At 45.9% G+C, this 19,973-nt stretch overlaps 1 protein-coding gene and 1 pseudogene across 1 annotated transcript in view; both read left to right on the top strand.

Moving 5' to 3' along the window:
* The window catches only part of LOC115120905 (proteasome activator complex subunit 4A), a 70,072-nt gene extending 52,411 nt beyond the window's left edge, over positions 1 to 17,661 (top strand). Inside the window, 15 exon segments of the mRNA XM_065002584.1 lie at positions 257 to 480; positions 810 to 935; positions 1,222 to 1,374; positions 2,378 to 2,482; positions 2,751 to 2,842; positions 3,036 to 3,167; positions 3,732 to 3,940; positions 4,175 to 4,260; positions 4,355 to 4,483; positions 7,360 to 7,476; positions 7,478 to 7,516; positions 13,677 to 13,839; positions 14,353 to 14,486; positions 14,686 to 14,827; positions 15,784 to 17,661. Of these exon segments, the coding sequence (XP_064858656.1) occupies positions 257 to 480; positions 810 to 935; positions 1,222 to 1,374; positions 2,378 to 2,482; positions 2,751 to 2,842; positions 3,036 to 3,167; positions 3,732 to 3,940; positions 4,175 to 4,260; positions 4,355 to 4,483; positions 7,360 to 7,476; positions 7,478 to 7,516; positions 13,677 to 13,839; positions 14,353 to 14,486; positions 14,686 to 14,820 (1,844 nt within the window). The 3' untranslated portion in view covers positions 14,821 to 14,827; positions 15,784 to 17,661.
* Positions 17,662 to 18,214: 553 nt separating this feature from the next.
* On the top strand, positions 18,215 to 19,764 carry LOC115120902 (probable G-protein coupled receptor 75; annotated as a pseudogene).
* Positions 19,765 to 19,973: the final 209 nt, after the last annotated feature.

Raw genomic sequence — 19,973 nt, 5'->3', positions numbered from 1 at the left:
TTATTTATTTGACAATGTGAAAAATGGTAAAAATAAAGTAGAATGAGTAGGTGTGTCCAAACTTTTGACTGGTACTGTATTTGAAAGTAAACAAATACTATTTGACCCCAGGTGTGATTATAACAGCTATACAGCATGTATCTCAACGCCTCTCTCCTCTCCTGATGATATGATAGCAGGAGACAGGCCTGATAACCAGTGGCTCCAGTATAACAGTAGCAGTCTGGTCCTCTCACTGCCTCTCTCCCTCTACCAGGTGATCTAAAGGAGGCGGCTGGTATGATAGCAGGAGACAGGCCTGATAACCAGTGGCTCCAGTATAACAGTAGCAGTCTGCCTCGTACCCAGCAGGACTGGGAGGGCTGTACATTCGTAGAGAAGACCCACTGGGGATACTACAGCTGGCCACAGAAACTCATGATGTACTCTCCCTCTGAGGAGCAGCCCAAACAGGGACTGACCAGAGAGGAGATGACAGAGGTGAGGAGATGACACGGCACACACACACAATGGCCACAGTCTAATTCGCTACCCTTGTCCTGAAGTGTACACTTGGACACTCCTCCCTGATTGATGTGAAATGACTGTATTAGTGTAGGGAATATGGTGGAATCTCCCACCAGCCATGCACACTTTCAATACAATGCTTTTAAATGTATGAGCAGGAGTGAACAAGTGCACACTTCTGGCTGAAGGGTAGATAATCAGAATGCAGTCTCTCACTCTTTGAAAACGCTATATAACATCCTCTGCTGTAAAATGTGACATCTCCAGTCCACTGTAATAAGTTTCTTCTTCTCTCCTTCCAGCGAGAGCAGATCATCTACGACCACTTTTCAGACCCAGTGTTCATCAACCAGCTGATTGAATTCCTCTCTCTGGAGGACCGGAAGGGCAAGGACAAGTTCAGCCCCCGCAGGTTCTGCCTTTTCAAGGTGAGGGAGAGAGAGATCAGACCCTGAGATCAGACCCTCCCAATCTCAGAGGTATTTCCTGAACCTTTCATTAATACCTTGTTCTCTATCCCGCTTCTTGTTCAAAACATCGGAGGACGTGAGTTCTCTCTTCATAGTCTATTCGCTTCCGTCTGACGTTTTGAAAAGGAGACTGCAAGGAACGAGGCTGCGAGGAACGAGGGAAGGATAAACCCAGGAGGGGGGTTTTGTAAGCCAAATATTTTGGCTTCCTTAGCTCTGTCTTATTGACACTCCTATCTTTCAGGGTCTGTTCCGTAATTTCAACGATGCCTTCCTGCCCGTGCTGAAACCACACATGGAGCGTCTGGTGGCCGACACACACGAGAGCAAACAGCGCTGTGTAGCAGAGATCACTTCTGGACTGATCAGAGGCAGCAAGCACTGGAGCTACGGCAAGGTAGGAACGAACACACACACACTGGAGCCAGGGCAAGGTAGGAACGAACACACACACACACTGGAGCTACGGCAAGGTAGGAACGAACGCACACACACTGGAGCTACGGCAAGTTAGGAACGAACACACACACTAGAGCTTTGGCAAGGTAGGAACGAACACACACTGGAGCTATGGTAAGGTAGGAACGAACACACACTGGAGCTACGGCAAGGTAGGAACGAACACACTGGAGCTACGGCAAGTTAGGAACGAACACACACACTAGAGCTTTGGCAAGGTAGGAACGAACACACACTGGAGCTATGGTAAGGTAGGAACGAACACACACTGGAGCTACGGCAAGGTAGGAACAAACACACTGGAGCTACGGTAAGGTAGGAACGAACACACACACACTGGAGCTACGGTAAGGTAGGAACGAACACACACACACTGGAGCTACGGTAAGGTAGGAACGAACACACACACACTGGAGCTACGGTAAGGTAGGAACGAACACACACACACTGGAGCTACGGTAAGGTAGGAACGAACACACACACACTGGAGCTACGGTAAGGTAGGAACGAACACACACACACACACACACTGGAGCTACGGCAAGGTAGGAACGAACACACACACACACACACTGGAGCTACGGTAAGGTAGGAACGAACACACACACACACACACTGGAGCTACGGTAAGGTAGGAACGAACACACACACACACACACTGGAGCTACGGTAAGGTAGGAACGAACACACACACACACACACTGGAGCTACGGCAAGGTAGGAACGAACACACACGGGAGCTATGGCCAGGTAGGGGAGAGATGCATACACCATGGTCAAATGCGCGTGCACACACCAGACTCAAGCAGTACTTTACATTTCTCCACTTGCCAGGCAAATAAGAACGTGTGTGTGTGTATGTCTGACTTACCTGGATAAATAAAAGTTAAATATTTTTGAAGTTCTTGACCTTTGACTCTGGACCTGTGTTCCCCTGCCAGGTTGAGAGTCTGTGGGAGCTGCTGTGTCCTCTGCTTCGTACAGCACTGAACAACATCACTGTAGAGACCTACGCTGACTGGGGCACCTGCATCGCCACTGCCTGTGTAAGCCTCGAGCCCTCATCTCATTCAGCAGTCCATTTCATTCAGCTTCTTTCTCAATCAGTAGTTCCTCCATTCCCAAATGCATCCTCTCTCCTTGCTTCTTTCTCAAAACGCATTAGAGGAGAAGGCCAGAACGGGAAGGACCTTGGATCTTCTCTTCCAATGCATTTAAGGAGACGAGGAGTGAATGGGGAAAGACTGTCCCATCTGACATGATTCTGTTTTCCTGCATTCACATCTTTGACCTTTGTGGTTTTGTGTGGCACAGGAGAGCAGAGACCCCAGGAAGCTCCACTGGCTGTTTGAGATGCTGATGGAATCTCCAGTCAACGGGGAGGGGGGATCCTTCGTAGACGCCTGGTGAGGAGAAACTTTACACACACAGGCCCCCAAAGCAACAATCATCTTGTCAATTGAAAACAATAAAAACCAAACTCTTTTAGGTGGGGGGGGGCAGCAAAAGAGCTAGGCAGTGTAGCCCCCCACATGTACAATGGTAGGTAGGGGAAACACTTTCTTTTTGTGTTAGTGTGTATAACTCTCCTCTCTCCAGTCGTCTGTATGTGCTGCAGGGGGGCCTGGCTCAGCAGGAGTGGAGAGTCCCTGAGCTGCTCCACAGACTGCTGCAGTACCTAGAGCCCAAACTCACACAGGTCTACAAGAACGTCCGCGAGCGCATCGGCAGGTAGGACCTCTCTTACATCCATTGACCGAACACTGATGCAGTATTTTAAAAGTATACTATCGATATACTTTTCAAATGGCGTATTTCCACTAACACTTACCCCAGTGTTTTACCCAAAAGGCTGACTTGTTTCCCAGGTTCTCACTGGGAGCTAAGGCCCTGGCCTCTGGTACTTTTCATTTACTTAACAATGGTTGACTGTGAACATGGATGAATACCTTCCATGGTTAACAACTAGTCACAACGAACTGTCTTGATGATGCAGAGGTTGTTTATTCGGCTCTTCACAAGTCCTCAGTTACAGCCCTGTCTATATGGAAACACAGTTCCCAAAAAACAACACTAGAGCCCACGTAGTCATAATCACTGGCAACACGCTGGTGGTGTAATGGAAACCGCCCAAAAGATGATGGTAAGGGACTACACACACCCACCATCATGCTCTCTTATTGTTCTCCTCCCTCCCTCTCTGTCCTCGCTCTCTGTCCTCGCTCTCTGTCCCCCCTCTCGCTCTCTGTCCCCCCTCTTGCTCTCTGTCCTCCCCCCTCTCTCTGTCTCCTCCAGTGTCCTCACCTACATCTTCATGATAGACGTCAACCTGCCGTACACTCAGCCCACAGCCTCGCCTCGCATCAAGGAGTTCACAGAGCGGGTACTGCTGCGCCTCAAACCCCTGACGGAGGGGGACGAGGAGATCCAGAACCACGTGGTAGAGGAGAACGATGTGGGGGAGCAGGACGAGAGGACACAGGCCATCAAACTACTGAAGACAGGTACGACCCCTAACCCTAGCACAGGCCATCAAACTACTGAAGACTGGTAAAATACCAGAGGATAGGGAGAGCGAGAGCATATTGATGATGATAATCCCAGTTGTAAAGCAAAAGAAAACAGTCTCCGTACATACAAGATCAATGCACATTTGTCATTTTAATGTGTCAACCTTTCGGTTACAATGACCTTTGTCAGAGCATACAATGTAATAAAGGTTTTCTATTTGTTTCCAGTACTCAAGTGGCTGATGGCCAGTGCTGGACGCTCCTTCTCCACGGCTGTTCCAGAGCAGCTCCAGTTGCTGCCACTGCTGTTCAAGGTGGGTGGGTCAAGGAAGGAAGACACCTGGAGAGGAACCAGACTCAAAGGGGGAGGCCTATCCCTAATCCCTCTTCACTCTCTTCCTGTTGTAGATCGCTCCGGTGGAAAATGATGACAGTTATGATGAGCTGAAGCGGGACGCTAAGACCTGTCTGTCTCTGATGTCCCAGGGACTACTCTACACAGAGCAGATACCACTGGTCCTACTGGCCCTGCAAGAGGTAGGGACACGCATGCTATGCAGGTGGTAGGTCACCACACACACACTTGCACGCAGTGTGGGAGGTGAGTCACTGGGCCATGCGCCTTTCATTTCTGACACACACACACTTTTTCCACATTTTGTTACATTACAGCCTTATTCTAAAATTGATTAAATAAATAAAAAATCCTCAGCAATCTACAATACCCCATAATGACAAAGCAAAAACAACAGGCCTTGACAATTTTGTCGGAGCTCTATGGACGTTTCCTTTGACCTCATGGCTTGGTTTTTGCTCTGACATGCACAGTCAACTGTGGGACCTTATATAGACAGGTGTGTGTGCCTTTCCAAATCATGTCAAATCAATTGAATTTACTACTGATGCACTTCAAACAAGTTGTAGAAACATCTCAAGGATGATCAATGGAAACAGGATGCACCTGAGCTCAATTTCGAGTCTCATAGCAAAGGGTCTAAATACTTATGTAAATAAGGTAAAGTTGATTTTTAATACATTTGAAATAATGTTTGAACCTGTTTTCACTTTGTCATTATGGGGTGTTGTGTGTAGATTGATGATCTTTTTTAATTTAATCAATTTTAGAATAAGGCTGTAACAAAATGTGGGAAAAGACAAGGGGTCTGAATGCTACCTGACGGCACTGTAATTAAACCAGTAGGCCTATAGGCTGTACCTACGCTGTGTTGTATGCCTCCTGAGTAAATCTGAGGAGGAAAAAACAGCGGAGGCTATTCCATTCAAACAACTAGACCCTTATGCACACATTGTAATCAAATTCCAAATCTTACTTGGTGCATTTCAAACTTCTTTTGTGAGGTGCAGCCGGGAACAAGTTCTGTACGATGGCGAGTGGTGTGGTCGATAAATCAGCTTTGGATGATTGTTTATTTCTCCAGTTTGGGAACATTTTGGCTTTCTAATAGAAGCAAAAATGTATTGAAGTGTGTAGGATATCAACTAAATGTATTTATTAGACCATTTCATTAATTTGTCCAAGATAAAAAGACATGCTTAAGTGATTCAAATTTTCCTTCAACTTTCTGAAGCGGCAACAGAGTGTGAATTCCCCCGCATCTGCTACTTTGTAGCCGTTAGCGATTATGCTAATGACTACGGTATTCTGGTAGATGGAAAGGCTCTTCCAAAAACGTACAAAGTAGTCGATGCTGACCTGGCAGAATGATAACAGGATTATTTACATCACTTCAGTGGTGATTTGTTCAGCAAACTCTGCAATCACGTGTGCTACAGAAACAACGCTAACCAAGCAAGGCTCTTGCTGGTGTGCAACTACATTGCTTTATTTAACTAGGCAAGTCCGTTAAGAACAATGACAGCCTACCAAAAGGCAAAATGCCTCCTGCAGGGACGGGGGCTGCGATTTAAATATGAATATAAATATAGGACAAAACACACATCCCGACGAGAGACGACACAAAACTACCTGAAGAGAAACCTGAGACAACAACATAGCAAGGCAGCAACACATGACAACACAGCATGGTAGAAACACATGACAACAACGTGGTAGCAGCACAAAACATGGTACAAACATTATTGGGCACAGACAACAGCACAAAGGGCAAGAAGGTAGAGACAATACATCACGCGAAGCAGCCACAACTGTCAGCAAGAGTTTTCAGTTAAGTTCAAGGGTATCTAAACCCAAAAATTAATATTTATTTTCAGCAGACCACAAAATGGTCTCCTGATGGGGTTGAAACATTGTTGTGGGCTTAGAACCTCCAATTGTCTCCTGATGGGTTAAAACATTGTTGAAGTCTCCTGATTGTTGTTGGGGCTTAGAACCTCCAATTGTCTCATTGTTGTGGGCTGATGGGGGTTAAAGCATTGTTGTGGGCTTAGAACCTCCAATTGTCTCCTGATGAGGTTAAAACATTGTTGTGGGCTTAGAACCTCCAATTGTCTCCTGATGAGGTTAAAGCATTGTTGTGGGCTTAGAACCTCCAATTGTCTCCTGATGAGGTTAAAACATTGTTGTGGGCTTAGAACCTCCAATTGTCTCCTGATGAGGTTAAAACATTGTTGTGGGCTTAGAACCTCCAATTGTCTCCTGATGAGGTTAAAACATTGTTGTGGGCTTAGAACCTCCAATTGTCTCCTGATGAGGTTAAAACATTGTTGTGGGCTTAGAACCTCCAATTGTCTCTTAGAACCTGTTGAGAGTTAAAACATTGTTGTGGGCTTAGAACCTCCAATTGTCTCCTGATGAGGTTAAAACATTGTTGTGGGCTTAGAACCTCCTAACTGAATTAGGGGGTATATTGAACCCTGATGATGTTAAATTCCTTTCTTGTTTTGCTGTTTTACCCCCAAAATGTAACCTGCTGTATGAACCGTGTCCCTAAAACATTGTTGTGGGCTTAGAACCTCCAATTGTCTCCTGATGAGGTTAAAACATTGTTGTGGGCTTAGAACCTCCAATTGTCTCCTGATGAGGTTAAAACATTGTTGTGGGCTTAGAACCTCCAATTGTCTCCTGATGAGGTTAAAACATTGTTGTGGGCTTAGAACCTCCAATTGTCACACACACACACAGACGTTTTTCACACACAAGACGTCTACTGAAACATTGTTGTGGGCTTAGACACTTTGATTTTTGAGACTTTAAAATCTGAAACGTGGAATAACTGAATTAGGGGGTATATTGAACATGTTATAGGGCCCTACATTCTATGCCTCATCTATTCCTTTCTTAGTTTTGCATGTTTTACCCCCAAAAATGTAACCTGCTGTACCGACACTGAACCGTGACCCTAAAATGTCAGATGCGTCCCAAACCGGGGGTTTGGTGAACCTTTACACCCATAGTTGTTGTTTTGTAATTAACATTCTATGTTATCTTCCAGATAGCGGGCAGCAGTTCGTGGCATGCTCGCTACACGGTGCTGACGTACCTACAGATCATGGTCTTCTACAACCTGTTCACTTTCCTGAGCGACCAGGGAGCCGTCAACGACGTCAGAGACACTGGTCATACGCCTGCTGGAGGACGAGCAGCTAGAGGTAATGCACAGACACACACACACAGACGTATACTGTAGACACACACACACAGACGTATACTGTAGACACACACACACACAGACGTATACTGTAGACACACACACACACAGACGTATACTGTAGACACACACACACACACAGACGTATACTGTAGACACACACACACACACACAGACGTATACTGTAGACACACACACACACAGACGTATACTGTAGACACACACACACACACACACAGACGTATACTGTAGACACACACACACACACACACAGACGTATACTGTAGACACACACACACACACACACAGACGTATACTGTAGACACACACACACACACAGACGTATACTGTAGACACACACACACACACACAGACGTATACTGTAGACACACACACACACAGACGTATACTGTAGACACACACACACACACACAGACGTATACTGTAGACACACACACACACACAGACGTATACTGTAGACACACACACACACACAGACGTATACTGTAGACACACACACACACACAGACGTATACTGTAGACACACACACACACACAGACGTATACTGTAGACACACACACACACACACACAGACGTATACTGTAGACACACACACACACACAGACGTATACTGTAGACACACACACACACACACACAGACGTATACTGTAGACACACACACACACACACACACAGACGTATACTGTAGACACACACACACACACACAGACGTATACTGTAGACACACACACACACACAGACGTATACTGTAGACACACACACACACACACAGACGTATACTGTAGACACACACACACACAGACGTATACTGTAGACACACACACACACACACAGACGTATACTGTAGACACACACACACACAGACGTATACTGTAGACACACACACACACAGACGTATACTGTAGACACACACACACACACACACACACAGACGTATACTGTAGACACACACACACACACACACACACACAGACGTATACTGTAGACACACACACACACAGACACACACACACACAGACGTATACTGTAGACACACACACACACACACACAGACACACACACACATACTGTAGACACACACACACACACACACACACACACACAGACGTATACTGTAGACACACACACACGTACAGACACACACACACACACACACAGACGTATACTGTAGACATACACACACACACACACACAGACGTATACTGTAGACACACACACACACACACAGACGTATACTGTAGACACACACACACACACAGACGTATACTGTAGACACACACACACACACACAGACGTATACTGTAGACACACACACACACACACAGACGTATACTGTAGACACACACACACAGACGTATACTGTAGACACACACACACACACAGACGTATACTGTAGACACACACACACACACACACAGACGTATACTGTAGACACACACACACACACACAGACGTATACTGTAGACACACACACACACACACACAGACGTATACTGTAGACACACACACACACACACAGACGTATACTGTAGACACACACACACACACACAGACGTATACTGTAGACACACACACACACACACACACACAGACGTATACTGTAGACACACACACACACACACAGACGTATACTGTAGACACACACACACACACACACACACACAGACACACACACACACACACAGACGTATACTGTACAGACACACAGGAAATTGATGTAGAAAAGGAGTTGAACAGGCATGAGTGGATGATCATTATACGGAACAAAGACATGGATATGTAGACTGATTAATGCCAGATAACATCACGGCTGAAAGAGCAGTGTGGGGAGGTAGGCCTATTGGTTACAGATCACATTGTGTAATTGCTGAGCAATCTGTCACAGAGTGTGGGGGGGGTGCTCACAGGCCCTTTCCTCCCTGTTTTACACTTCTATGTATGTAGGGATTAGGCACTCTTCCTCCCTCTGTCTACCTCCTCTTTCTCCCCCTCTGGTCCCTCTCTCACTTGTTGCTATGGAAACCACTGGCTGCAGGAGTATTCTGTTGCTATGTGGAGGATATTAAGGGGGGGGGGGGTGAACAGATGGATTTAGCCATTTCTGTCTTTCTATCCAACGGTCCTCTAGGGAGGGCTGTGACGATTATGGAATTTTAGGTAACGATTCATTGTCATCTCCTCACGACCGTGTCGTTCTGCTCGTAAAATGATAAACAACTTTACCCATTTGAAGTCAAAATGGGAGAACTGCTATTGGGTAAACAATATCTATTTGAAGTTGAATCCAGCCATCTCCTAAAATGAGTGTATTAAGACGATTATGACAACAACAAAATGAGTTCACGGTTATTGTCCATAATTCTACCAGCCTTACTCTGGAGCCTAATATATTGACTTCCCTTGGCTGCTTGACACCTCTCGTTGCTAGGCGACATAAATTGGTTCACTCAATCAGTGACAGGATTGGGTTTAATACGGTTGTGTAAACGTTGGACTGTGTGTCTGTTTAATAACATACATATACTGATCCGGAGCTGCGAAGTCACATGTATACAACTTATTCATAATTATTTTTTAACGAGAAGTCCAACGACACTAAAGACCTGATGCTGGTTGCAGCAGTAGATTCCTAGATTCTTCTTCCCAGCCCACAGTATAGTGCACAGCCTCTAACCTCCTCTTCCCCAGCCCACAGTACAGTACACAGCCTCTAACCTCCTCTTCCCCAGCCCACAGTATAGTACACAGCCTCTAACCTCCTCTTCCCCAGCCCACAGTACAGTACACAGCCTCTAACCTCCTCTTCCCCAGCCCACCGTACAGTACACAGCCTCTAACCTCCTCTTCCCCAGCCCACTGTACAGTACACAGCCTCTAACCTCCTCTTCCCCAGCCCACAGTACAGTACACAGCCTCTAACCTCTTCCCCAGCCCACAGTACAGTACACAGCCTCTAACCTCCTCTTCCCCAGCCCACCGTACAGTACACAGCCTCTAACCTCCTCTTCCCCAGCCCACTGTACAGTACAGTACACAGCCTCTAACCTCCTCTTCCCCAGCCCACAGTACAGTACACAGCCTCTAACCTCCTCTTCCCCAGCCCAGTACCACAGTACAGCCCACAGTACAGTACACAGCCTCTAACCTCCTCTTCCCCCCACCCCGTAGCCAGCCTCTAACCTCCTCTTCCCCAGCCCACAGTACAGTACACAGCCTCTAACCTCCTCTTCCCCAGCCCACAGTACAGTACACAGCCTCTAACCTCCTCTTCCCAGCCCACCGTACAGTACACAGCCTCTAACCTCCTCTTCCCCAGCCCACCGTACAGTACACAGCCTCTAACCTCCTCTTCCCCAGCCCACCGTACAGTACACAGCCTCTAACCTCCTCTTCCCCAGCCCACTGTACAGTACACAGCCTCTAACCTCCTCTTCCCCAGCCCACCGTACAGTACACAGCCTCTAACCTCCTCTTCCCCAGCCCACCGTACAGTACACAGCCTCTAACCTCCTCTTCCCCAGCCCACTGTACAGTACACAGCCTCTAACCTCCTCTTCCCCACCCAACCTCCTCTTCCCCAGTACAGTACACAGCCTCTAACCTCCTCTTCCCCAGCCCACCGTACAGTACACATCCTCTAACCTCCTCTTCCCCAGCCCACAGTACAGTACACAGCCTCTGACCTCCTCTGTCCCACCGTACAGTACACAGCCTCTAACCTCCTCTTCCCCAGCCCACCGTACAGTACACAGCCTCTAACCTCCTCTTCCCCAGCCCACAGTACAGTACACAGCCTCTAACCTCCTCTTCCCCAGCCCACAGTACAGTACACAGCCTCTAACCTCTTCTTCCCCAGCCCACCGTACAGTACACAGCCTCTAACATCCTCTTCCCCAGCCCACAGTACAGTACACAGCCTCTGACCTCCTCTGTCCCACAGTACAGTACACAGCCTCTAACCTCTTCTTCCCCAGCCCACTGTACAGTACACAGCCTCTGACCTCCTCTGTCCCACCGTACAGTACACAGCCTCTGACCTACAAAACAGTCCTGAGCCTTTGTGTGCTCAATGGTGAGACTGAATCACTCAATGAACTCCAGCCTCCCTGTTCTGTTTTCTCCTCTTTTCTCTCTCTAGCTCCATCTAAATTAGTCCTGTGATTCCTCGCTTGCCATCTCCTTGCCAACAGTGTTGTTCAACTGTACAGAGCTGGGTGGCGCAGTCTGTACTGACTACCTCGGCTCAACTAAGAAGCTCTATCCAAATTCTCCTCCTCGCCGCCGCCTCAAAATGCATTGGAGAAGGTGACCTTGGACCTTATGGGGAGTGACCTTGAACCTTCTCCAATGCATTTTGAGGCGGCAGCGAGGAGGAGAATTTGGATAGAGTTTCTTAGTTGAGCCGAGGTAGTCAGTACAGACTGCGCCACCCAGCTCCGTACAGTTGAAGTCGGAAGTTTACATACACTTAGGTTGGAGTCATTAAAACTCGTTTTTCAACCACTCCACAAATTTCTTGTTAACAAACTATAGTTTTGGCAAGTAGGTTAGGACATCTACTTCTACATGACATAAGTCATTTTTCCAGCAATTGTTTACAGACAGATTATTTCACTTATAATTCACTGTATCACAATTCCAGTGGGTCAGACATTTACATACACTAAGTTGACTGTGCCTTTCAACAGCTTGGAAAATTCCAGAAAATGATGCCATGGCTTTAGAAGCTTCTGATAGGCTAATTGACATCATGTGAGTCAATTGGAGGTGTACCTGTGGACCTATTTCAAGGCCTACCTTCAAACTCAGTGCCTCTTTGCTTGACATCATGGAAAAATCAAAAGAAATCAGCCAAGACCTCTGAATTTTTTTGTTGTTGACCTCCACAAGTCTGGTTCATCCTTGGGAGCAGTTTCCAAATGCCTGAAGGCACCATGTTCATCTGTACAAATAATTGTATGCAAGTATATGGGACCACGCAGCCGTCATACCGCTCAGGAACGAGACGTGTTCTGTCTCCTAGAGATGAACGTACTTTGGTGCGAAAAGTGCTAATCAATCCCAGAACAACAGCAAATGACCTTGTGAAGATGCTGGAAGAAACAGGTACAAAAGTATCTATATCCACAGTAAAATGAGCCATATATCGACATAACCTGAAAGGCCGCTCAGCAAGGAAGAAGCCACTGCTCCAAAACTGCCATTAAAAAGCCAGACTACGTTTTGCAACTGCACATGGGGACAAAGCTCATACTTTTTGGAGAAATATCCTCTGGTCTGATGAAACAAAAATAGAACTGTTTGGCCATAATGACCATTGTTATGTTTGGAAGAAAAAGGGGTAGGCTTGCAAGCCAAAGAACACCATCCCAACCGTGAAGCACGGGGGTGGCAGCATCATGTTGTGGGGGTGCTTTGCTGCAAGAGGGATTGGTGCACTTCACAAAATAGATAGCTTCATGAGGATGGAAGCAACATCTCAAGACATCAGTCAGTTAAAGATTGGTCGCAAATGTGTCTTCCAAATGGACAATGACCCCAAGCATACTTCCAAAGTTGTGGCAAAATGGCTTAAGGACAACAAAGTCAAGGTATTGGAGTGGCCATCACAAAGCCCTGACCTTAATCCTATAGAAAATGTGTGTGCAGAACTGAGGTGTGTGCGAGCAAGGAGGCCTACAAACCTGACTCAGTTACACCAGCTCTGTCAGGAGGAATGGGCCAAAATTCACCCAACTTATTGTGGGAAGCTTGTTGAAGGCTACCTGAAACGTTTGACCCAAGTTAAACAATTTAAAGGCAATGCTACCAAATTCTAATTGAGTGTATGTAAACTTCTGACCCACTGGGAATGTGATGAAATAAATAAAAGCTGAAATAAATCATTCTCTCTACTATTACTCTGACATTTCACGTTCTTAAAATAAAGTGGTGATCCTGACTGACCTAAGACAGGGAATTTTTACTAGGATTAAATGTCAGGAATTGTGAAAAACAGAGTTTAAATGTATTTGGATAAGGTGTATGTAAACTTCTGACTTCAACTGTATATGGACACACACACTGTCTATAAAATTGTGTAAATAATGAACTCTTTCCCCCTTTCCTTCTCTACCTCTGTTCTCCCTCTCTCCCCCAGGTGAGGGAGATGGCTGCCACCACGCTGAGCGGTTTTCTTCAGTGTAACTTCCTGTCCATAGAGGGCCCCATGCAGAGCCACTTCGAGGCCCTGTGCAAGACCCGCCTGCCCAAGAAGCGGAAGAGGGAGCTGGGCTCCGTGGTGGACACCATCCCCTCCGGAGGTAGCTACTAACACAACTTTCCAATGCTTTACTTAGAACGCATACTGTTCCTGGTAGTGCTACAAGCATACTGGCTCGGTTCAATATCTACACTAGAATGGCCAATGCAAAGCTTCATTCTAAGTGCTATTGCTAGTGTGGATATTGGAACAACTACTGTCTACATCAGCGTTTCCCAAACTCGGGTCCTCGGGACCCCAGGAGGTACATTTCTTTGATTTGAACTTAACACTACACATCTGATTCAAATGATCAAAGCTTGATGAATAGTTGATTATTTGAATCAGCTGTGTAGTGCTGGGGGGAAAGCCAGAAAGTGCACCTCTTGTGATCCTGAGGACCGGGTTTGGGAAACCCTGGTCAACATGCAACGGTCCATTGCCTTACCTGGAACACAGTTGCCATGATTGTGTTAGATGGTCTTCTAGATTGTATTTTCCTTGACCTTACTAAACCTGTTATACCTCAGCTTTTCAATGGTCCTTCATAGTCTTTTCCTCCCTGTGTGTGTAGATCTGGTGCGGCGTCATGCTGGAGTGTTAGGTCTGAGTGCCTGTATCCTGTCCAGCCCCTACGATGTTCCCACCTGGATGCCCCAACTACTGATGGACCTCAGTGCCCACCTCAATGACACACAGCCCATTGAGGTGAGGAGGACTAACACACACACACACACAGAGAGAGAGAGAGAAAGAAGCAACACACACACAAACTGCTCTCTCACACAAACACACACACCTCAACGACACACAGCCTATAGAGATGAGGGGTACCCCAAACATACGTCTCTCTCTCCCCATTCCCGGGCATCTTGTTTCTGAATGCGTCTTGTCTCTACTCCTGCAGATGACGGTGAAGAAGACCCTGTCTAACTTTAGACGGACTCATCATGACAACTGGCAGGAGCATAAACAGCAGTTCACTGACGACCAGCTGCTGGTTCTGACCGACCTGCTGGTCTCTCCCTGCTATTACGCCTAGATACCTGGTACACACACAACAGCTGACAGTAACACCCACACACCTGCTGTTCTCTCCCTGATACTAAACCTAGATACCCGGTACACACACAGCAGCTGACAGTAACACCCACACACCTGCTGTTCTCTCCCTGATAGTAAACCTAGATCCCTGGTACACACACAGCAGCTAACAGTAACACCCACACACCTGCTGTTCTCTCCCTGATACTAAACCTAGATACCCGGTACACACACAGCAGCTGACAGTAACACCCACACACCTGCTGTTCTCTCCCTGATAGTAAACCTAGATCCCTGGTACACACACAGCAGCTAACAATAACACCCACACACCTGCTGTTCTCTCCCTGATACTAAACCTAGATACCTGGTACACACACAGCAGCTAACAGTAACACCCACACACACCTGCTGTTTTTTCCCTGATACTAAACCTAGATCCCTGGTACACACACAGCAGCTAACAATAACACCCACACACCTGCTGGTCTCTCCCTGATACTAAACCTAGATACCTGGTACATACGCACACACACACAATTCAAACGTATGCTTGGGTGGAAAAATCCCAAAACAAATTACAAGCATTAAACAAGGTACCAAGCATTAATCCCACTATCCATTCTGTCTCTCTTTAGGGCCAAGCATTGATCCCGCTATCCATTCTGTCTCTCGTTAGGGCCCAGCATTAATCCCACTATCCATTCTGTCTCTCTTTAGGGCCAAGCATTGATCCCCGCTATCCATTCTGTCTCTCGTTAGGGCCAAGCATTAATCCCACTATCCATTCTGTCTCTCTTTAGTGCCAACCATTAATCCCACTATCCATTCTGTCTCGAGGCCCAAGCAATAATCTCACTATCCATTCTGTCTCTATTTATGGCCAAGCATTAGTTCTGTTATGCATTCTGTCTCTTTAGAGCCAAGCATTAATCCCGCTATCCATTCTGTCTCTCTTTAGGGCCCTGGTGCAACTTTCAGGAGATTTTTATGTTTTCTTAATGGAGGAACGTTATCCTCGATGCCCTCTCTGAGCCTTTTGACAATTCCTCACTCTGGCATTAGACTGGGAAGGTCTCAGACTGAACAGAACAGGCCCATATTCAAAAAGCGGTTTAGAGTAGGATTGCTGATCTAGGATCAGTTTTGCCTTTCAGATCATATTGAATACCATTATATGGACAGGGCGACCTGATTCTCGATCAGCACCTCTACTCTGAGACACTGTGTGAATACAGGCCCAGAACAGAACACACCAGCCTGCATGAGGGTAGACCAAACCCTCACATCCAGGACCCTGCACTCTGGCCAGACCAACGGACAACATCTGGGTCGTATTCATTAGGCAGCAAACGAAAGACAATAGAATGAAAAACAGGGAGGAACTACCTGGGACTTGTCCATTAAGGACCGCTTGTTTATTGTGGGGGTGGGGGGGGTCCTTTTTTCTCTTTTTTTTAATGATGTACCCTGAGGACCCTGAAAAGGGGGGACGGGGGGAACACAAATGCGTAATGGTTGAATGGATGGAATAAAGGTTGTGTGTTTAGCGCTGATTTACATTTTTACTATACTTAATATTTAAGGATAAACCATAGCAGGGATGATTGTCCTGCGGTTTGTAATACTACTGTACAGTTTTTCTTAACATTTTATTTTCTTTATTTGCTTGCGTGTGTTTATGTGGAATGCTTGATGATACCCTACCTCTGGTCCAAGGTGTAGTGTGTGTTCCTCCACTAATGCACCACTACTTGTGGAGGAGTGCACGCTACACCCTGGACCAGAGCTAGTCCCCTCAATGTTATCAACTCTGAGCCAATTAACTGTATTATCCCAGTAGAGGGTAGAAACCGTACTGTCCCAGTTCTCCTATAGTGACGTGTTCTTAGCCACAGTCTGTATGCGTTTAGATTAGATTGAGAATGTATCCCAAATGGTAGCCTATTTGTTTAGTGCACTACTTTTGACTACGGCCCATAGGGCTCTGGTCAAATGTAGTGCACTATATAGGGAATAGGGTGCCATTTGGGAATTAGATTTGAACCTGCCACACACATTTACGTACATGACGTTTGTGTACATTGTTTAATCTATATATGATATGTGCATATTTTATAATGTGTATATAGCATATGTATATAACATAAATGCACAAACATGTATTTATTTATTTATTGGTTTTTGAAGTGCTGATATTATTATTCTTAGAGTTTCTGGTAATGAAAGATTTTGGTTTGTGAGTAAATGGGTTGTTCAGCTTTTTAGTGACAGAGCTTTTGATTTCATTCTGCTCTCTCATTGTCAATGGTATAGATGGAGTGATTGTGTGTGTTCATTCCCCAAGGCTGTATGTGTGTGCTGTGTTGAGCTGATGAGCACAGTTTTATTGTCATGGCATGTGTCTAAACACCTCTCAGAACCCCAAGGGACTGGTAATTCCTTGACACAGATAATTGGAGAGTCTCCATTGAAACCAGGCTTTTGCGGGACAAAAAAGACAAAGTCCAGGACTAGGCTAAATCAGTGTCCGGGAAACAGGCCCAAGGAATAACCAAACCTTCTGTCCACTACCTTAGCATCACACCCCTTCCTCTACTCTACAATACAATATTATTCTCCATTCTTTTAAAAAATTCTAGTGAGAGAGTTATTTTTTTTCAATATTTTGTTTATCCATGAAGACTTGAAAAGCTAGTCTCATTGAAGCATCGGTTCAGTTTAGTACTTCACTCATGTATAGTGTAGTGCCAAAACTGACTTGATTTATTTTTATTTTAGATGTACTGTTTGCTTATATTTAATGAAGAAAATAAATAAATGGGTTGCTTGTAACACATTTCTAGTGTGTGTCTGTGCCAGTTGGTTTTGAGATGACTCATATTGAAGTTAGTCACAGCTGGGGCCATATGCATCCTCATCAATAGGGCAGCAATTGACATTAGAAAATATGGTACAGTGCCCATACATTCATATCAAGTAGACATGTCTTGGATATGCAGTGCAATATAAAGTAGCACTTTGACTGGTTTAACTGTACCATGTTGAGAGGGTCCTTTTATCTTACACCAAGGTCTAGGAGCTGGATCTCAATGTACAGGTGGTAGCCTGTATAACAAAGCCACTGTAACCTACAGAGGGGATTCAAGAATGAGTCAGACCCCATTGTTCCCAAGGTATTTCTACACTAAATGGTGTGACGTATTCTCCCATGTGAATGAGTTTGTTATTCTTTTGATTTCATTAGGGACAGTTGGAAATGTATATTGGGGGGAGAATGGGATGGCATTTGATTTTCTTGTCAGGTAAATTACCTTAGTGACCCACACCAATGGGATTATTTGTTTTTAAGAACTTTACTTATAACTTGCTATAAACATGTACAGTATGAACCTAAATAATGTCTTGTAACAGTTTTTATATAATCTAATGTCTCTCAATGCTAAATGCTTGATCCCATCCCACACCCAGGTGAGGAAGTTTGGCATCATCGCTGTTGACTCCACTCATCCGCCGCTACCCCCTCCCCTGCTCATGGCGGCCAGGTTAGAGGTCATGCAGTGTGCTGTCCAGGTTCCTTCGCTCTACCTCAAGCTGGCCTACAACACATTCAGACTCACTCCTACACTAACAGACCCACTAGCCAGGGTCTAGTACCTGGGGCTGTCCAGGGAGCTACCTGCTGCCAACTAGTCACTACCGTCAACCTGGCCACAGTCAAGGACTTGTAGTAACCTGTGTGGTGATTGTATTCTCCATCCTCCTTTGTTGTCTCACCATGGGCATCGTCTTAGTCCAGGACATCCTTTCACCCGGAGAGCAGCTTCGCTCACTACCAGCTTGAACTGTGTGGTTTCGCGCTCATCTTCTTTAAGTCGTGCATCAACCCGTTTGTGTACTCCCGCAACAGCGCCGGGCTCCGCCGCCGCATCCTCTGCTGCCTCCAATGGGTGGCTCTGGTGTTCCTCTGCTGCAACACAAGACACGGCTCCACGCCAAAGGCAAAGGCAGTCTTGAGGTCAACCGTAACAAGTCCTCACACCACGAGACCAACTCAGCCTCTGTCCTCTCACCCAAGCTCCAAAAGAGACTGGTGGATCAAGCCTGTGGACCCAGTCATTCCTGGGACTGTGCCCCCAGTCTGAGAGCCACGGACTGGCATGGTGGACGTAAACCACGGCCCCCTAGCACCTCCACCCCCATCAACACCCATATCGAGCCATACTACAGTATCTACAACAGCAGCCCCTTAGCGTGACCGGGCTCCACCACCAACAATCTGCAGCTTGCTGCCAACTCCTCCTCCCAGGCCTTTGGGTTAGCTAAGTCCTATGTTGCCATGCACTGTCACACCCACCAGAGATGCTGCAGGATGTTGAGAGCACCTCTGTCCATAAGATACCCATCCCTTCAGTCTAATGTGATGAATAACATTTGCTTGGCTCCCCAAGCTAATGCTAATAGGTTTTAGCTCAGTGTTCCAACATAGTCTTGCGATTCTGCCAGACTTTGAGAGCACATCAGATCCCCATACCTTCAGACTAACTTACCACTTTGATGTGTTAATTCATTGATTGATCAGCTACTGCACCTTCAGTCTAACCTGGAGAGGGTTTGGGCATATAGGTCAGTGATACTAAGGGGTCACTATATTGTTATACCACCATTACTACAAGACACCAGAGAGTAAACAGATGCTCATTTTCTGAATATCATGCGTTATTGAACTGGGGTTTGTTTAGGTGGAAAAAAAGTTAAGGTATAGAATAACCCCATTGACTTTACCCAGGAATATAAAGATAGGTATCCTATTCGAGGGAAAAGTGTGAAGAATAGAGAGATACGTAACGGTACTGATCCCAAAGTGTTATTGCCATTGTTGAACTGACTGGAATCTTTTTTTACACTGATATGACGTCTCTCTTCATAATAATACAGTATTTGTGAGTCTCATACATTTTGCAAGTGTAATGTGTCCAGTGCGCTCCTGCCAAAGAACATACAGTATATTAGAAATTCTTCATTTTATAGTGTTGTATAACATAAATAATCATATCAATTCCTCAAGATTTTTTAAGGCTAGACAATTAGCAGCAGGAGTTATGGAATTACTCTTGATTTTCAGGTCAAATTGAAGATCCATAAAGGTGA

This window comes from Oncorhynchus nerka, linkage group LG16, assembly GCF_034236695.1.
Source record: "Oncorhynchus nerka isolate Pitt River linkage group LG16, Oner_Uvic_2.0, whole genome shotgun sequence".
Classification (NCBI taxonomy): domain Eukaryota; kingdom Metazoa; phylum Chordata; class Actinopteri; order Salmoniformes; family Salmonidae; genus Oncorhynchus; species Oncorhynchus nerka.
This window is presented reverse-complemented; position numbering and strand designations above follow the sequence as displayed.